The 18,789-nt window shown below is 35.6% G+C and overlaps 1 protein-coding gene across 1 annotated transcript in view; it reads left to right on the top strand.

The window, feature by feature from the left end:
* The window catches only part of CCSER1 (coiled-coil serine rich protein 1), an 898,936-nt gene that overhangs the window by 154,264 nt on the left and 725,883 nt on the right, over nucleotides 1-18,789 (top strand). Inside the window, exon 3 of the mRNA XM_054591576.1 lies at nucleotides 893-1,077. Coding sequence (XP_054447551.1) covers nucleotides 893-1,077 — 185 coding nt within the window. The remainder of the gene's footprint in view (nucleotides 1-892; nucleotides 1,078-18,789) is intronic.

Raw genomic sequence — 18,789 nt, 5'->3', positions numbered from 1 at the left:
ACTAATGAGCAAAATAAACCACAGGCACAGAAACATAGAGCAGATGGAAAATGATCAGACGGGAGGGGTAAAGAGGGCAATGGTGGAAAGAAGGGAAAGGAACTAGACAAAGAACATGTATGAATGACCCATGGACATGGACAACAGAGTGGGAATTGGGGAGTGGGGAGTGGGGGTGGAGTGGGTGGAGGGGGGTAAAGGGGTAAAAATTGAAACAACTGTAATAGAATAAACATGATTTATAAATTTAAATAAAAGAAAAGAAAGGATAGAATATTGCCACTTGTGACAACATGTATGGATTTTCACAGTTATCATACTAAGTGAAATAAGTTAGACAGGAAAAGTCATTGACCTTATATGATTTCACTCACATGTGGTATATGGTACTGAAAGCAACTAATGAACAAACAAAAACTCAGAGACACAGACAACAGAGGGAGGGGGTTGGGGGATACTAAAAGGGTAAAGAGGATCAAATATATGGTGAGAGAAGATTTCATTTTGGGTGGAGGGCGCAGAATACTATATACAGATGATGTATCATAGAATTGTACATTTGAAACCTATATAACTGTATTAACCAATGTCACTCCAACAAATGTAATTTAAAAAGAAGTGATCAGATTCTATATACAGTTTGAAAATAATAAATGCACAATTTGCTTATGTCATTTATGTGCGGTACAGGGAAGCCTTGGATGATTCCAAAAGTTTTGGGGTTCAAAGTGATTATATGCTTAAGCAAACTAAACAAGCACTATTAATTTAAAAAGTTATAATGATAGAGAATTTTTGAATGACATGAAGGGTTTCCCATATGCTTTCAATGGAATATTTATAAAAAGCACATTTAAATATTTATATTAATTTTTATTTGTTTTTTTAATAGTTCTTGCCAGTAGCCTCAGTCCATATCGTGAGGGAAGATTTATAGAGAGACGACTGCGGTCCTCATCAGAAGGAACTGCAGGGAGTAGCAGAATGATTTTGAAACCAAAAGATGGAAATGCAGAAGAAGTTAATAGTTTAAGAAAGCAAAGAGCAGGTTCATCATCTTCAAAAATGAACAGCATGGTAAGTAAATACATATGCCTGCATATGATAAAATAATGCCTTCTATATCTATCATGTTCTTGTATGCAACATGAAAACAGGCTGAAGAATAGACTCCTTATATTTGAAGGGAAAAACTGATCTTCATATTTGATGTCACAAGTCAGAGATGCCAAGTTTTCAGTTAAGACCCTCACGACAGGAGCACACGATGATAGCTATCCTTAATTTCTGTCTTCTTCCTTGCTTCCATGGAAAGGTTGATATTCTCCATTCTACAAAAACCCTGGGTTATACAAGCTAAGGAAAATGGTGGTCATGAGGATACCCTCTGACACCACCATGGTACACCACCTCTCTACCCCATAGGCGTTATAAAATACGTCCTTTTGTAAACCACACTTATGCCAGTGCCACCCTTGGACCCCCAACTGTCCTTTTAGTGTACCCCCAACTGAAAGTTGCCCCTCCACACAGAGTGAGGAGCCTGAGGGTCAAGGCAAAATCCAAAGCTTCCACACATTCTAGGTATCAGAGGTTCCAAATTCCTGGTCTAAAATGTGGGAGCCTGCTGATGAGGGTGGAGGCGGAGTGTGTAGGAGGGGTGGGTCGGGGCTTGCACTTGTGGACTTGGGGTCTTAGGGGCCTGTGCATGACACTTCCTCTTAATTTGAGATGGGAAGAAATGACCAGTGGACTGCAGCCCAAGGGGTCCAGGAGGCTTCAGGTCTCAAATATTGGGGTGGACTTGCTCTTTGGAGTTCACGTTACTCTCTTTCTTACAAATGTGTTCTTTTTTTTTATCAGTGTCCCTAATATTTAATGGTGTTTCTTTAAAATTAACTACCCACCTGCCTGCCTACCTACCTATCTACCTATTTATGCTTGTATGTGAAAAATATACAAAGTTACATAATTTATGACACCTCTGTGTATTTTAGATCATTGTTTCATATGAAAAAATTAGCTTATGTAGTTCAGATAATCATGTTATGAAGAAGCCTTAAGTTACTGAGGCACTACTGAGTGGTAGCAAAACCATTGTACTTGAAGTTAGATGTTTTATCCATTGGGTCAGGCTTGGCCAGATTTTAACGTTGAGCAAATCAGAAGTACAAAACAACAAATAATAATGGCTTCCTTGTTTCTATTATACTAAAAAATGATTCTATGTGTATTTATATTCATATATAGAGAAAGATATATTATTTTCATCTTTTTTTTGTTCTTTTGTGCTTTGCAAATGTTATTGTAGTAAATGACATTTTTTGTCTAAACTTAAGAACATGTCCAGAAAGATTCCCAATTGATGCAACATTAAACATTATGGGAATTATTATGAAACATTTCTCTTCATAAAATTTTTATTATTACTTCATAGAGTGGTATTTATATTGATAATTGAACAGGATTATACTTGCCCAAAGTTGGGCCTTTTATGTATTCTTTTTATCTCATTTTTATACTACATTAAAAAATTTCCCTTGTAATATCAAAAACTTTTCCTCTAAGATAGTTTTAAAACTTAAAAATTAAAATGTGAAAGCACAAACATATAATTTTGTTCTTTTATTGGAGGTTTTGTATTAATTTTCACAATGTGTCCCTGCAGTGAAGTAGATATTTCACTAGATGGCAGGACTATACCATTGCCACGGCGAGGGAAAGGCTATAAGCCAGTGGTTTCCCACCTTTTTCATCGCGTGGTACACATAAACTAAAATCCTGTGGCACACTGAAAAATACATTATCGTTTTTGCCAATATGACAAGAAATAGACATAATTTTGATTCATCCACAACACATAGCTATTGTATCTGCTGTTGTCATTTTTTTATTTGACAGTCTAAGGAAGAAGAGGTCAGTACCCCTGACTAAACAATCAGGTATTACATGTTTTAAAAATTCCTGTGGCACACTGGTTGAAAGCTGCTGCTATAAAGGTTGGAACAGAAACTTGATTAAAATATTGCACATTTTTACCAGATTTAGAGTAAAACTTGTTGAATAAATACTGAAACACTTTTTTACATGAAACATATAAAAAGTACTTTATGACTTTACTGTTTTCCTCTGCATTTTGCAACTAATATCTTATCCTTTAAATAATTTGCAGTTTAATGGTTAAGTAAAATGCATAAAATATATTCTTTAACTCATAGCAGTCTAAGGAAGAAATGCTAGTTTTCTTTAGGTAGTTTTAGCTGTATGTGAAACAAGTGACTTATATATTTAGGAAACTATAGATTTTTGTGTGAAAAGTGATGCACATTTTTTATATTCTTTTCTAAAATAATTCAAGTGGTGGAAGAGGGCATAGGGGGAAACATTGGGATAACTGTAATAGAATAACAATAAAAAATCTTAAAAAATAAAAAATAAAGATAAATCATCAGATAAAAAAGAAAACACACAGTTCATTTATTCTTTTCTTTTAGAGCGGTAACAGTACTAGCATGTATTTTTAAGGCTAATTTGAACAAAGGGACTATTCATAATGCTTCTCATGTATTATCACATTCAGTTCTCACAAAACTATAAACCAAGTGTTACTGTTATTGATCACAGTTTGCAAAATGGGAAAATAAAGCACTAAGAAGATTTGCACTTGCCCAAAAACGTAGATAGTAAGTGGCACAGATAAGACTTATATTTGGACCCTTGCTGTCTAATTTGAAACCGTATGTGCTTTGGAAGGGGGATGTAATAGATTTAAATTAATTTTTTTATTTTTCCTGCATTATTATGTGTAATGATGTTAACACATTTAAGTCAACCTGTTGTAAGTGTAGACTGAGACCCTCCATAAGGGATACAAAAAATAAAAAAATAATAGTACGTATTCTGGACTTAAAATTTGGTAGAATTTCTTGATATACTGATGAATGATATCAATGTCTTTACTGAGAGATGGCTCATTCAAAAAGTGAACTTTGTCACAAAAAAAGAAAAGTATCAGAGCACTTCATATAGTTCATGGGGATTTAATTCTACAAATAGATTGCAGCTCTATTTATAAAGATGCTGAGGGTTCCTAAATGACCAAAAATATGCCCTAATAGGTGAGATAGACCACATTTCTAGTGTTTTTGTATACCTTTGGGATATTTCAGTCTGAAAGGGAAATGGTAGGATAGATTTATTCTCTGTACTCCACATAATGGCTCAGAAGAAATTGGCCTTTGCTTAATTTTATTGGAAGAAACTGAAATATATCTAGAACAATTTTACAGAAATTCACATTTACTATATATGTTTAAACTGCTTTAAATAAAGACTTTTCTTAATTTTTCTTTTATGAGTAACTTTCTTGCTTCTTTTTTTAGAAGTGTCCAAATATTAACAACAACCAAAACAATATTTTTTCTAGAAATAGGCTTTTTGTTTCTAGGAACTTTCTTTCCACACTGTGGTGTATCAGTTAATAAATAAGGGTTTGTCATGGTTTCTCAAACAACTTTACAGAGCAAAGATTAACTCCAAATAATTACAATATCACCCTACTCTAAAAACATTATTAATGTGAGAATAGATTCATATGCAATGAACAATACAGAGGATTGGGCATTACAGGGAGGAAATGTGTAAAGATAAGCTAAGCTATGTGATAGCAAATAACCTTCAAGTCCTGGTGACTTTATAGTATGGATTTACTTCACACGCAGACTACATATTCATTGTGGAAGGTGCTGGGAGTTCTTTTCAGCGTCTCATTCTGTATCCAGGCTGCTGAAACATCTACCATTGCCAATATTGCTTTTCACCATGGCACTCTGGAGGTCCCCGTCTCAGTAATCAATGCGCTGACCCATGAGAGACTCACTTCACTTCCTCTCCCAGCTAATTGACCAGATCTGATCACATGGCCCAAACTCACCGCAGAAGGCGCCAAAATGTACAGTTTTTTCTTGTGCCTGGAAGGTGTAGACCCCAATGAGCCTGGCCCCGATGAGCCTATTATTGAGAAATTATATTCTCAAATAATTTATTGTATTTCAATTCTTTTAATTAACTGAGGTTTCCTCCTTGCCTTCTTCCTCCCTTTTGTCCACATTTAGTGGTCCCTGAATTTGCACCTCACACTGTGCTGGTCACTGGTTGAAAAAGTTGAAGACCTCTGTGCAATTGTAGGATTCAGTCATGAGCCCCAGTTTAATCTTTTGGCATGCATGCTCTTCCTAATTTAAAGGCCTTGAGATGTATATTTAAAAAGTACTTGATTCAATTTCTGGGAATCCTTCAATATGTAGAAGTATTTTTTTTATCGCATTAAAAAGCTGAATTGTAAAGTTGTATTATCTTTAAATGACTCGGCAAATGCATCCACAAAGTTACCCTGAACTCTTTGTGCTGAGTGATTCTGTCGGAGCTCCTTTATGATGAGTTTTACTCTGACACACCATCATTCCTCTCATTTTCAGCTTGGCATCTGCTGCCTTTGTGTAGAAACTGTGAATCGCATAGTGAAAACATAAGCTGTAGTACTTCTTCATTAGAATAGACCAGATTTATATTTAAGCAAACACTGTTACTTGCAGATGATCAACATCTCATGTCATATTTTAATTAATTGGTATGTCAAAATCTAGAACTTAGATATTAGCAATAATAGTTAAACAATCTAAGACTAATTAAGCCCTTTGTTAAATAGCCAAGCACTTTGTGATGCATTCACTTTTCTTCTGGAGCCTACTACTTTCTCCTTTAGTAAGTCAACCTTTATTCATTTATCCATTCATCAATACATCCACAGTTTCTTTCAATAAATATTCATTGAGAACCTACTCTGAAGATGCAAAGATGAAAGAGACAGCCCTTGAGGAATTTAAAATCCCATATTTGGAGACATTAACAAGAGCTTGTCAATACAACAGATTTAACCATTGTAACCATCTTAAAATTCAGAATGGGTGGGGCTTGATTTGGATGGTGACCTTTGATATCAAGTGTTAAAAGGATTAAAAAAGGGCACAGGAACTTCTGTATCTCCAATTTATATGAGTCTACCTCACATTCTTAATTGACAGATATGCGAACATTCTTGTTAATCCTTTGCTAATTCCTACCACTGAGGCTCAGCTACTGACAAGCAGGGACTCTGAGAAGCAGTGAGACAGTAAAGAAGAAAGTACAGCATTGTTTCTTTAAATATATATATATATATGTATATATTTGTCATTACCATTTAGTCCCCTTATACCCTCTCCCCCTGCTATCACCACACAGTTTTCCATATCCCTGTGTCCTTTTTCCCTTTTGGCTCAATCCTTCTAATCCCTACCCTACCCCCCCGCCCCCCACCCCCGCCTCTTGCCTGCCTTAGCATTAAGTTTCAAAGAATCAATTTCAAAACACCCCACCTCTACCATCTACTAGCAGTGGAACTCCACTGGCCCTGTTGTGTTTATGCACCTTCACACTTACCTTTTGTGGCATGAAAGTTGTTCTTGCTTAAAATTAAGAACAAAAGAATGATGATTAGAAAACCTGATTGAAGAAATTTCTCCTCTTAATCCTGAAATTGTAGATAAGACTTTCAAATGTGTACAATTACTAATGTCTTTTTAAGGGTTAAAATAATAACCTCAATTTTTGCTTTAACTCATTATCAATGGAATTAAAGCAAATATTGTTGCTAAAAGGATATCTAATGAGAAAAAGTCCTTAATATTTTTAAGGAAAAAGAACCACACAAACCGCTCTCCTCAATCCTTATATACTTTAAGAAAATCACAAATATCACTCATTCAACATGAAATTACATTTGTTGTATTTAATTTTAGATTAATAGTCCTAATCCTTAATGCCTTTATTGATTGTTCTAGTTACTAATAATACTTTTTCCTATCAATATCCTTCTCATTTATATCATGTGTATGCCAACCACTGCTTAGTTATTTCAATGTGTCTCACTTTACCTGTTAGACTTTAATCTTTGAAATGGAAGAAATTTTGTACATATTAGCATTTCTTATAGCAGTTAGTGCAGTGCCTGGTACACAAAAAATCTGGGTGAATTAAAGGTAAAATTACTGATTAGGTTATGATGTATGCTTTTAGTATATTCATTGTGTGTGGTGTGCTTATGCATATTTTTGATGTTTTAATTTATTATATAAATGTACAAATATTTTTATGAAGCATTTTTATAAAGCTTACATTTTTGATGCTAAGTCCTTGATCATAAAGTCCATACCAACTATGACATTATTCCAGTAGAAACATAATTTATTTTAAAATAATCAGCCTTATGAAATGGTTTATAGGATCATAACAGTACAATAGTTATGGACTTCCCATACACAGAAAACAAGAAATAGTCAATTATTTGTAATATTTATTGGAAAACCCATTTAAAAATACAAGTTCGTGGTCAAGTATATCTAAGGTGATATTTTAAAACGCTTGTACATATTTGATCTAGTCCAACTCACTTCATTTCTTATAAACTTGAAGATTAAGAAATTACTTTTACAAAAACAGAATTGCATAAGATATACTATTTACTTTTTCTTTTTAGCTTTTGGGGTATCATTTTTATTTAGCAGCTGTTTCACATTAGTATGTTTGTCACACAAATTTGAATACCTTATTTATAGAACTAACTCACTTCATCTTAAAGATTAGTTTGAGTAAATAAAGTTGCAATATCATAATTATTACCTATCTCTTCATACAGTTCACATGAGAATGTACATACCACCTAATATTTTCCTCTGTGATTACATTCTGAAAGCTTAAAATATGTCTTAGCTCCTTAGGTAGATATAACAAAATATCATTGACTGGATAGCTTATAAATAACAGAAATTTATTTCTCACAGTTCTGGAGGCTGGAATTCCAGTAACAAGGTGCCATTCCTGGTTTATAACCAGCACCTTCTCTTTGTATCTTACATGGTGGATGGGGCTAGGGATCTCTCTGGAGTCTCTTATACAGGTACTAATTCCATACCTGAGGTCTCCACCCTCATGACCTAAGCACCTTCCAAAGACCCTAGCCCCTAATACCATCATCTTTGGGGATTAGAATTTCAACATATGAATTTTGGGAAACAGACATTTAGACCATAGCAATAAACAATCATATTATAACAATAGAAGTATTAAACAATATATATATATATAGAAATCTTCATTAAGAAAGATACATATTTTTATTTATTATTTATCAAGGAAATAAGGACAGATGTAGGAGAAAATTAAAGATTTTTTTTCTCTAACCGTACTATATGGATCATACCTGTTAGGTAGTGCATATCCCTCTAAGATTAATAAATTGAATAATTAAGGTTGCTTATTTTTTATCTTGAGGTTAGAATGCGAAAATGACTATTTTAATTTTAACTGCATCAAGTCATCTCACTTTTCTGTGAGATGAAAATTGTTTTATGCCTTCTCAGGTAACCCTGTGGGCTCACACAGCTTTCATAGCAGGAGGGAAAATATTTATTGATTCAGGAGTCATGAAAAATCTCTGACAATTTGAACAGCTGCACAAAATGTTGACCTTGAGTTAAATAACTGCCTTTCCTGGGAAAATAGTCATTGGATTTTGAGGTTTTTACATTATTCACGTTAGACAATGAAACAGAATTTATTCTTAGAGTCTATTATTCTGAAATTTAAAAACAACATAATAAACTGATTTTATTAAGTTAAATAGTAAAATTTTTTTGACTTCCAAGGTCTAGAAATATAGTAGTAGAATTATATTGAACATTAAGCATTATAGTTTATAGAAAATATAAATATTTTAACATGTTAATGTTGTTTTTGAAATAATTTAAAAATTGAGTCAAATATTTATAATTGTATCACAAGCCATCATATTTGCAATGTCAGGATAAAAAGATGTGATTTAGACATGAATCATGCATAAACATTTCACACTTTCCCAATGCAATGATGTTCTTAAGTTAATCATTTCTAAATTAGAGTAGTTGTCATTTTATCACTTCTATAATTTAATTCAGTGATCATTTGACTCTAGTGTTAAATGTTTGCTCAGAAATACCACCTTTGTTTATATGTTATATTGTGCTTAGCTTGTACATCCAAGCTAAGCAACCTAAGTACTGATATTTTTCAGTTCCTTCTCTTAGGCTTTTCATTGTATACATTTGTTATTTTTTACAAAATATCAGCTAGTTGTTTTCAACACTATCCAATAATTAGTATTTGTGTCAGTGAGAAACACAAACCATTTTTTGCTAAGTGAGACTCCCATGAATCAGAGCTTTTATCAGATGTCAAGAGGCACAGGTGAGGCAGAGAGAGATCTGGAGCACCTCCCCGGCAACCCAGGGCCTTTCTTCCAGCAGTTAATGGGGCCCTGGCCAGGATGGTGATGAGATTTTGTTTGTTGGACAGGTACATCCACCTCATTTACACAGAAGGAGCTACCTCTATACGAAACATCTCCAGTTTACTTTTTCAGCTGTAATCATGCTGTACATTATTTACCCAGAACTTATTTATCTTTTAACTGGGTGTTTTTTACCTTTTGACCACATGAAACATCTCTGTTTTATGCTCAGATAGTTGTGTAGCATGCATGGACATTTTTCAAGGAGCTATAAACCGTAAATCTCTACATTCCAGGTTTATTTTTCATAAGCAGTCCTAGATAATTAGACACGTTCTATTAAAAGCCTTCCATATATAAACTCCCCTACTAGTGAAAAACATTTAGTTTGCTGGTTTGTTTGTTAACTAGGAGGCCTGTCATTAGTAAGTTTACAAGGAGATTGCACTAGGTTGCCTGGCTTCTAATTCTCTGGGAAGCATACTTCATTTCCCCTACAACAGGGAGAATGGATCACAGGCCAGATGCTTGGCCCAGGCACTAAATGTAAATACTAAACACTCCCCTCAAACTATCATGTTCTTGCCACTCACTCCAAAAACATTCCCATTTTTCCCAATTAGACCTTTATTACCTCTGACCTTAGAGATATATGTCCCTGCATTCCACAGAACGCTTTTTTCTACTAGTCTTCTGGATTTCAACCCCTCATTTTCTTTAAAACAGTGCATCATCAGTGTGTTTCTTCTGCATTTATATCAGTTTCTTCTCCATTTCTTCATTACTGTCAATTTACAACACTACCAAGTTTTCCGTCATGGAGGTAAACAAATAAGGGATATTTTTTTCTGTGTCCTGCCTGCTCCTAAAGTTCTTTATCCTGTCCCTCTTTTTACCTGCAAGGCAAAAAGTTCAGAAAGAATAGCCTTCTCTTGCCATATTTATTTCCTAACTGCTCACAAACTTCTCAGTGTCATGTATTTTAACTCCTGTAATATACAGGATGTGTCTCAACATTGACACTTATTGATGTTTTATACTGGATACCTCTTTCTTGGGCGGGGTGGGGGAAAGAGAGTCTCATGCATTGTGTAGGTGGTTTGATAGCATTTCTGACTCCTACCCATGAAATGCCAGTAGAACCTTGGAGCTGTGACAACTAAAAATACCTACAAATGTTGTCAAATATGCCCTGGTAGGCAAAAATCACCCCCAGTTGAGAACTACTCTAAAGGCATCAGTGATTTCACCAATTTTCCAATTCTTTTTATTATTCTTTACCTTTCTTGGCCTCTCTTCAGCTTCCAACACTGCAGAAGACTTTATTTATATTCCTATCAATTCTCCTTTTTGTAGAGCTAACTCTCCACTGATTCTTCTTCTTTTCTCCTTCCAGACTCCTTTTCAGGCTGCTTCTTCTCACCCATACATTAAACACAGCTATTACTTCATCTTTGGTCCATGATCTCCTTGCCTTTTTATTTATTTTTTTTACCTGTCCTGTTAGAAAATGTCACATGTACGTAAAGTAATATGCAGATTCCAAATGAAAAGACTAGGACTCTTTTCATCAAAAATATGACAAAATCCATAGGCATTGAAAGCCACAGTGTACTGGATTTATGGAAATAGAATGAGGGTGTGTGAAAAAAATCTATCTGCATAAGTAGAGGAGCTGAAACTGAGGACTGAATGTTTGGAGTGGAGATGGAGAAATAAGCAGTGAGTTGTCTTTTGCCCTGATGGTGGGTGACTTCTATCCATTTGTTTCTCCCCCACCTACATTACTATCTTATTTCTGTTTTAGTACACATTTATCAGCCTCCTTTTAAGATATACCGGTAATTCTAAATCTCCCCCTCCATTTCTAAAGTCACATTGGAGAAGCAGCAGTTATATCACTTGATATAGGCCCTCCCTGTTAGAGTCAGAATAAGTAATAAATTAGGCCTTCACTGCTGTCACACAGAACCACGTTTTGTTTTTGTTTTTTTCAAATTGACAGCAGCTTACGTTGAGCAAAGGACAGACAATGGCAAAAGTCGTGGGCATTGTACAAACAGTATGTATTTGACCTTCTAGAAAACTTGGCAGCTACCAGAAAACCACACATAGCCCACCCCTGTCCTACTGTGTAGTCTCTGCACAGACTATTTATGTTTTGTCTCTTTCAGAGCTTCCTGTGGATTGTGCCTCAGGCTGGCTCAGGTCTCAGTAGAACTTGTAGTGTAAGTGTGCATGTGTGTGTAAGGGGAGGGGGAGTATTAAACACAATTTCAGAAGGGAAGCAAACCTATAAAATACCTTTAGTTCCTAAAAATATAAAAATGTAGGAAATTAATAAACAACTTTATGATATTTTCATACTGTTAATACATTTTTTGCTCCCAAATGCCTTTTCTGCTTTTTAATTTTAATATAAGAATATACATTCTTATTTTGTCTTTGTGGCCTTCCTCTGGAATAAAAGTGTATTGCTTAAATATCAAAGGAAAAGTATTTCTAACACACAAACATGACCAAAATGGAAAAAAATTATAAATAGGAATTCTGTGGATAGGAAGATGGTGTCCAAGTAGCCACATGGAAGCTGAGCCCACTTGCCTGTGCCCCCAGCACAGATATTTGGCTGATCTTCTGACAAGTAACCTGAACAATCAATAGAATCATGGCTAGTAGGAATTTATGAAGCCAAAGGGTACAGAGGATGCTTTGCAGCACCTGATAGGAGCTTTTATAAAATGAAGGAGAAATACCCTGTGCGAGGTGCCTGCAGCAGAGGAGAAACAAGACCAAAAGTGCAGCTTAGTAGCTCCCTCCCCTCCCAGAGCTCGTGGTGGGGCAGTCTCGCATAGAGAACCCCCAACCCTAATCAGCAGAGACTTGGGAAAATACATAGATTCTGGGAGTCTCAGGCTACACACACAGTGAGCAGCATGTCCATAGCTACAGTGCCAACTAGGAGAGTTCCAGAGAGAAATTCTGTCTCCTAAAACTGTTGGAGGCACCGGCAGGCTGCTGCATGCCCTGATCAAGAGAGACTTTTTTCTATCTAGGGAAGTGGAGTATGCAGAGAACTGGGCAGCGACTTGATACTGCAGTGTGGGTGCCACATAGGGACTTTTAAAAGGGAAGCAGAAGTGTGGCTGGGCAGGGACCCAGCACGAGTGCACAGCTGCCCCGCCAGCAAAGAAACCAGATTGAATTGCAGTTTGTACCCACAGAATCCAGCTGGGCAGAAAGATTAGAAAGCTGCACGATGAGAGGACAGCAGAGCTCCACCCAGCACAGCTGGTGAGTGGGGGTCTGTGTGGAGAACAGAGCGTGGAGGTCTGAGCCTCCTGTGAGAGCAGTGGGCTGGGAGGTAGATGGGCAAGAGCTGAGCATCTGAAATTCTTTGCACCCAAGCAGGTTTCCTCACACTGCAGAGCACAAAGCTCTGGGAACAGGGAGGCATGCCCAATGCCCCGTAAAGGATTGCAAGCTCTGCAGAACTGTAAGGCCAGACTTAAGAACCCCATGCCTGATGTATATCCATGTGGGAAAGAAATAATCTCCAAAAGAGCCTTTTATGAACTTTTATCAGATGCAACAAGTTATACTGGTTCCTCCTTGGGTCCTGTTCCACTGAAAACAGCAGAGCAGAGAGATTAGAAATTGGCGCAGCAAGGGGTATTTAGGGCCCAGCCCAGCCTCATCTCTTTTACAGAGCTGACATTAATGCCAAGCAGGAAAGGGCTGACTCATTTACACAGATTGGTCCCTCACATGTAACAGACAGCTAATTCATTAGAAACTATATATTACTGGAAATAATCTGGGACAGACCAAGACATGTGGTGCAGGGGCATGGGGACACACAACTGTCTTCCTTGAAGACTGAACAATGCCCCACAGGGCAGAACAAGGGATTCCACCCTCTCAGTCTCACCAGAAGCCCCCTCTATAGGCAGGTGGAGGTGGTACACACAGTGCTGTCAGGTGTTAGATGAACCACCCGTGGGCCTTGTGCTGGTAAAAAGCCAACAGGACAGAACAGCGAGGACCAGCCATGCCTGAAGGAGACAGCCATAGAGTGGGTCACTTGTAACCTCAAACAGGCCCTGAAACTATATTGGGACATTGTCTGATATTATCAGAGATAAATCCAGACAGAGAAGACAGTAGCCAAACATTAGACTCTGCTGAGATGAATTCCAGTTTGTTCTTTTTCATTATTTGTGTTAATTTTTTCTCCTGCATAGCTTTCTGCATAGCTTTTTTTACTTTTTTCTCTTTCTTCAGTTTTGTTTCTATTATTTCACTATTTTTTAAATATTAGTTTTATTTCAAATCTCATATTTTACTCTTCCCTTCTCTTACTCCATTTTGCCTGCTTCCTTCCTTTATTTTCATTTTAAATGTTATTTTATTTTTTCCCTTTCTATGCCTTGTTTTTATTCCTCACTTTTACTATTTCTCCTCCCTTCATCCTCTTACAACAATTTTTCCATTAATCATCTCACATTCTTTTTCCCTTTCTTATGTTATCCTTATTCATTTTCCACCTTTATTAATCTTTGCTATTTATTGTTGATATTGTGCTTGTTGTATTTCTTCTATTTTATTCCTAGGTGTTCACATTTTTTATTTCAAATCTCATATTTTACTGTTTCCCTGTTCTACTCTATTGTCCCTTCTTCCTGACCTTTCTTATTTTCATTTTTAGTTTTATTTTTTCCTTTTCTTAGCCTGGTTTCTAATCCTTATGCTTATTAGTTCTCCTCCCTCTACCCCCTGAAAATCATTTTTCTTTCATTTCAACATCTCATAATCTTTAAAAAAATTCATTCTTTTAATTTCTTAAAATATTCTTATTCTCTTTCCACCTTTATTAATATTTGCCCACTTGTTGTGGATATTGCTGTGGTGGTTGTTTTTCTTTAATTTGGATCCTTTTTTTTCACTTTGTAAAAAATTTCATATCTCATATGATACACTTCCCTTTTTTTACTCCATTTTGCCCTATTTTCTCCCTTTTGTACTTACATTTTAAATTTTATTTTCTCCCTTTCTTCACCTTGTTTCTTTTTCCTTCTCTTATTATTTCTCCTCCCTCTACCTTCTCAGAATCATTTTTCATTCCATTAGTCACCTTATATTCTGCTTTCCTTTCTTATAATATTCTCTTTCCACATTTATTAATCTTTGCTCACTTTTTTTTGATATTGAGGTTATGGTTGGGGGTATTTTTGCAGGGGTGGGTGTTTTTTGCTGGGTTATTTTGTTTTCTTCTGGGAGCACCTGTAAACCTGAATAAAAGATGTATGACTCCCACTAACATATGAGCCAACAGCAACCAAAACCCAATTACTGCAGGAAAGCGCACCTAAACTGTATAAAGGGCATCCCTACAGCATCGAACTCAGGAGATCAAGGAGGCTGCACTGCTGAGTACCCCTAACAAAGAAGACAACCCCACGAAGACAGGGAGTCAAAGCAGATCAATCTGATACACAGAACCAAGCAAAAAGAGTCACTTAAAATGGGGAGACAAAGAAACAACCCTCAATCAAAAGGAAAGGAAGAATCCTGAGAGTGCTAAGTGGAATTAAAGCAAGCAATCAGATATACAGTTTGAAGTAATGGTTATAAGGATGCTCAAGGAACTCAGTGAGAACTAAAAGGAACTTTATGGTATCCTTTCAGTACACAGTATCTGAAAAGAAAACTACACTAGAAGGAATTAAAAGCTGGCCAGGTGAAACAGAAGATTGAGTTGGAAGACAAAGTAGAAAAAATACCAACTCAGAGTAACAAAATGATAAAAGACTTAAAAAGAATGAAGTTAGTTTAAGGGAGCTCCAGGATGACATGAAATATAACATCATTTTCATCAAAGGGTACCAGAAGGAGAAGAGGAGCAATGGACAGTAAACCTGTTTGCAAAAATAATGACAGAAAACTTCCCTAACTTGGTGAGGGAAAAAGTTATGCAAGTTCAGGAACCACAGTGGGTCCTAATCAAGATGAACCCAAATAGGCCCACTCCAAGACACATCATAATTAAAATGGCAAAACTAAAGACAAAGAGAATCTAAAGACAGCAAGGGAGAAACAGCTAGTAACATACAAGGGAACTCTAATAAGGCTGTCAACTGGTTTCTCAATAGAAACACTTTAAGCCAGAAGGGAATGGCATGAAATATTCCAAGTAATGAAAAGCAAAAACCTGCAACCAAGACTACTCTACCCAAAAAGCTCTCATTCAAAATGGAAGGTGAAATAAGGAGCTTCCCAGACAAAAACATTATCAACAACATTAACAACAACAAACTAAAATAATACATCTTCATCAAACCAACATTAGAAGAGTTGCTAAATGAATTACTTTAAGAAGATGAAGGGGGGTGGGAGAGAGAGAGAGAGAGCTGGGGGAGGGGGGACACACTTACAAAAGGAAAAAAATTACAATGAGTAAATGCCTATCAATACTAACTTAAATGTAAATAGACTAAGTGCTCCAATCAAAAGACATAGGGTAGTTGAATGGATAAGATGACCTGCATTTATGCTGTCTACAAGAGACCCACCTCAGAACCAAAGCTATGCACAGGCTGAACGTGAAAGGATGGAAAAAATATTCCAAGCATGTGGACCTAAAACAAAACAAAACAAAACAAAACAACTGGGATAACAACACTTATATCAGACAGAATAGATTTCAAAACAAAAACCATAACGAGAAACAAAGAAGGTCACTACATAATACTTTAGGGAGTAGTCCAAGAAGAGGATATGCACCCAACATAGGAGCACCTAAACATATTAAAAAAAAAACCTTAGAGGACAGTAAGAAGAGATCAACAGCAATACAGTCATTGTAGGGGATTTTTATGCCCCATTGTCAACAGTGGATAAGTTACTCAAAGAATCAAGAAGATATTGTGACATTGAATGATGCTATAGATCAAATGGATTTAGTTGATATTTACAAAGCATTTCACCTGAAAGCAGCTAAATAAATATTATTTTCAAATGCACATGGATAATTTTCAAAGATAGACCACATGGTAGGACACAAAACAAGCCTCAACAAATTCAAGAAAATTGAAATATCTAGCATCTCCTTGGATCATAATGGATTGAAAGTAGAAACCAGTCTCTAAAAAAAGAAAAAATGCAAACTCATTCAAATACATAGAGACTGAATTACATGTTATCAGAAAATCAATGGGTTAACAATGAGATCAAGAAAGAAATTAAAAAATATATGGAAACAAATGAAAATGAACACAGAACAACCCAAAACCTATGGGACACAGAGAAGGCAGTACCAAGAAGGAAGTTGATAGCAATACAGGCCTACCTAAAGAATATAGAAAAATCTCAAATTAACAATCTAACCCTACATCTAAAATAACTAGAGGAACAACAACAAACAAAGCCCAGAGTGAGTAGAAGGAATGAAATAATCAAGACAGGGCACCATTAAATGACAGAGAGACTAAAAAACAGCAACCAAAAAAAAAAAAATATTCAAAGGAAAAATGAATTCAGGAGCTTGTTCTTTGATAAGATAAACAAAATTTACAAAACTTTAATGAGACTAACCAAGAATAAAAGAAAGAGGGCCCAAATAAATGAAATCAGAAATAAAAGAGAAGTCACAACCAATACCACAGAAATACAAAGGATTATAAGAAATTACTATGAACAACTATATGCCACAAAATTGGACAGTCTGGGTAAAATGGATAAATTTCTAGAAACATATAATCTTTCAAAACTGAATCAAGAAGAAGCAGATAGCCTGAATAGATGAGTAACAATTAGTGAAATGGAAGTAGTAATAAAAAAACTCCCAGTCCCAAAAAACCCTGGACCAGTGAGCTTTCACAGGTGAATTTAATCAATTATTCAAAGAAGAACTGACTGTTACCCTTCTCAAACTATTCCAAAAAAACTCAAGAAGAAGGAAGACTCCCAAAACCTTTCTACGAGGCCTGTATTATCCTAATTCCATAAATACGCAACAAAGAAAGAAAATTACAGGCCAGTATCCCTAATGAACACAGATGCTAAAATCCTCAACGAAATGTTGGCAATATGGATCCAGCAATATGTAAAAATACCATAAACTGTGATCAGTGAGATTTATCCCAGGGATGCAAGGGTGCTACAATAGTCACAAATCAAACAAACCACATAAACAAAGAAGGGCAAAAGCCACATGATCATATCAATAGAGGCGGAAATAGAATTTGATAAACTCCAGCACCCATTTATGATAAAAAACACTCAGCAAAGTGGGAATAGAGGGAGAATACCTCAACCTAATAAAGACCATATACGAGAAACCTACTGCCAATATTCATACTCAATGGCCCAAAACTAAAAGTTTTAACCTTAAAATCAGGAACATGTCAAGGATGTCTATTTTCACCACTCTTATTCCACATAGTACTGGAAACCCTAGTCACAGTGATTGGACAAGAAAAAGAAATAAAAGACATCCAAATTGTAAAGAAGTAAAACTGTCATTATTTGCAGAGGACATGATAGTGTACATAGATTTCCTTATTGTCTCCACCAAAAAACTACTCAACCTAATAAGCAAATTTGGTATAATGGCGAGATATAAAGTCAATATTTAGAAATCAATGACTTTTTTTTTACACCAACAATGTATTATCAGAAAGAGAAAGTAGGAAAAATATCCCATTTACTATAGCAACTAGAAAAATAAAGTATGTAGGAATAAACTTAATCAAGGATGTAAAAGACCTGTACTGGGAAAACTATAGAAACTGAAGAAAGAAATTGAGGGAGATACAAATAAATGGAAGTATATAGTGTGTTCATGGATTGGAAATATTAACATCATTAAAATGCCCATGCTATCCAAAGTGATCCATAGATTCAATACAATTCTTATTAAAATACCAATCGTATACTTCACAGACTTAGAATAAATATTTCAAAGACTTATATGGAATCAAAAAAGACCCCAAATGCCTCAGCAATCTTGAGGAAGAAGAACAAAGTAGGAGGGATCACAATACCTGATATCAAGCTCTATTATAAAGCTGCTGTAATCAAAAGAGCCTTGTAACTGGCATAAGAACAGACACATGGATCAATGAAATAGGATATAGAGTCCAGAAATAAACCCATGTCAATACGGTCAGTTATTGTTTGACAAGACAGCAGGAACATACAATGGAGTAAAAATAGCGTTTTTAATAAATGATGCTGGGAGAACTGCACTGGTACGTGCAAAACAAAGAAACTAGACCATCAACTTACACCATACACCACAATAAACTCAAAATGGATAAAAGGCTTAAATATAAGTCATGATACCATGACAGTCCTAGTGGATAGTATAGGCAGTAAAGTTTGAGATATACTATGTAGCAATATTTCTGCTGTTATATCTCCTA

Source organism: Pteronotus mesoamericanus, unplaced genomic scaffold (assembly GCF_021234165.1).
Source record: "Pteronotus mesoamericanus isolate MK-2021 breed Mesoamerican mustached bat unplaced genomic scaffold, CSHL_Meso_final scaffold_232, whole genome shotgun sequence".
NCBI classification, from domain to species: domain Eukaryota; kingdom Metazoa; phylum Chordata; class Mammalia; order Chiroptera; family Mormoopidae; genus Pteronotus; species Pteronotus mesoamericanus.
The sequence above is the reverse complement of the archived record's forward strand: the minus strand, read 5'-3'. Positions and strand labels throughout refer to the sequence as shown.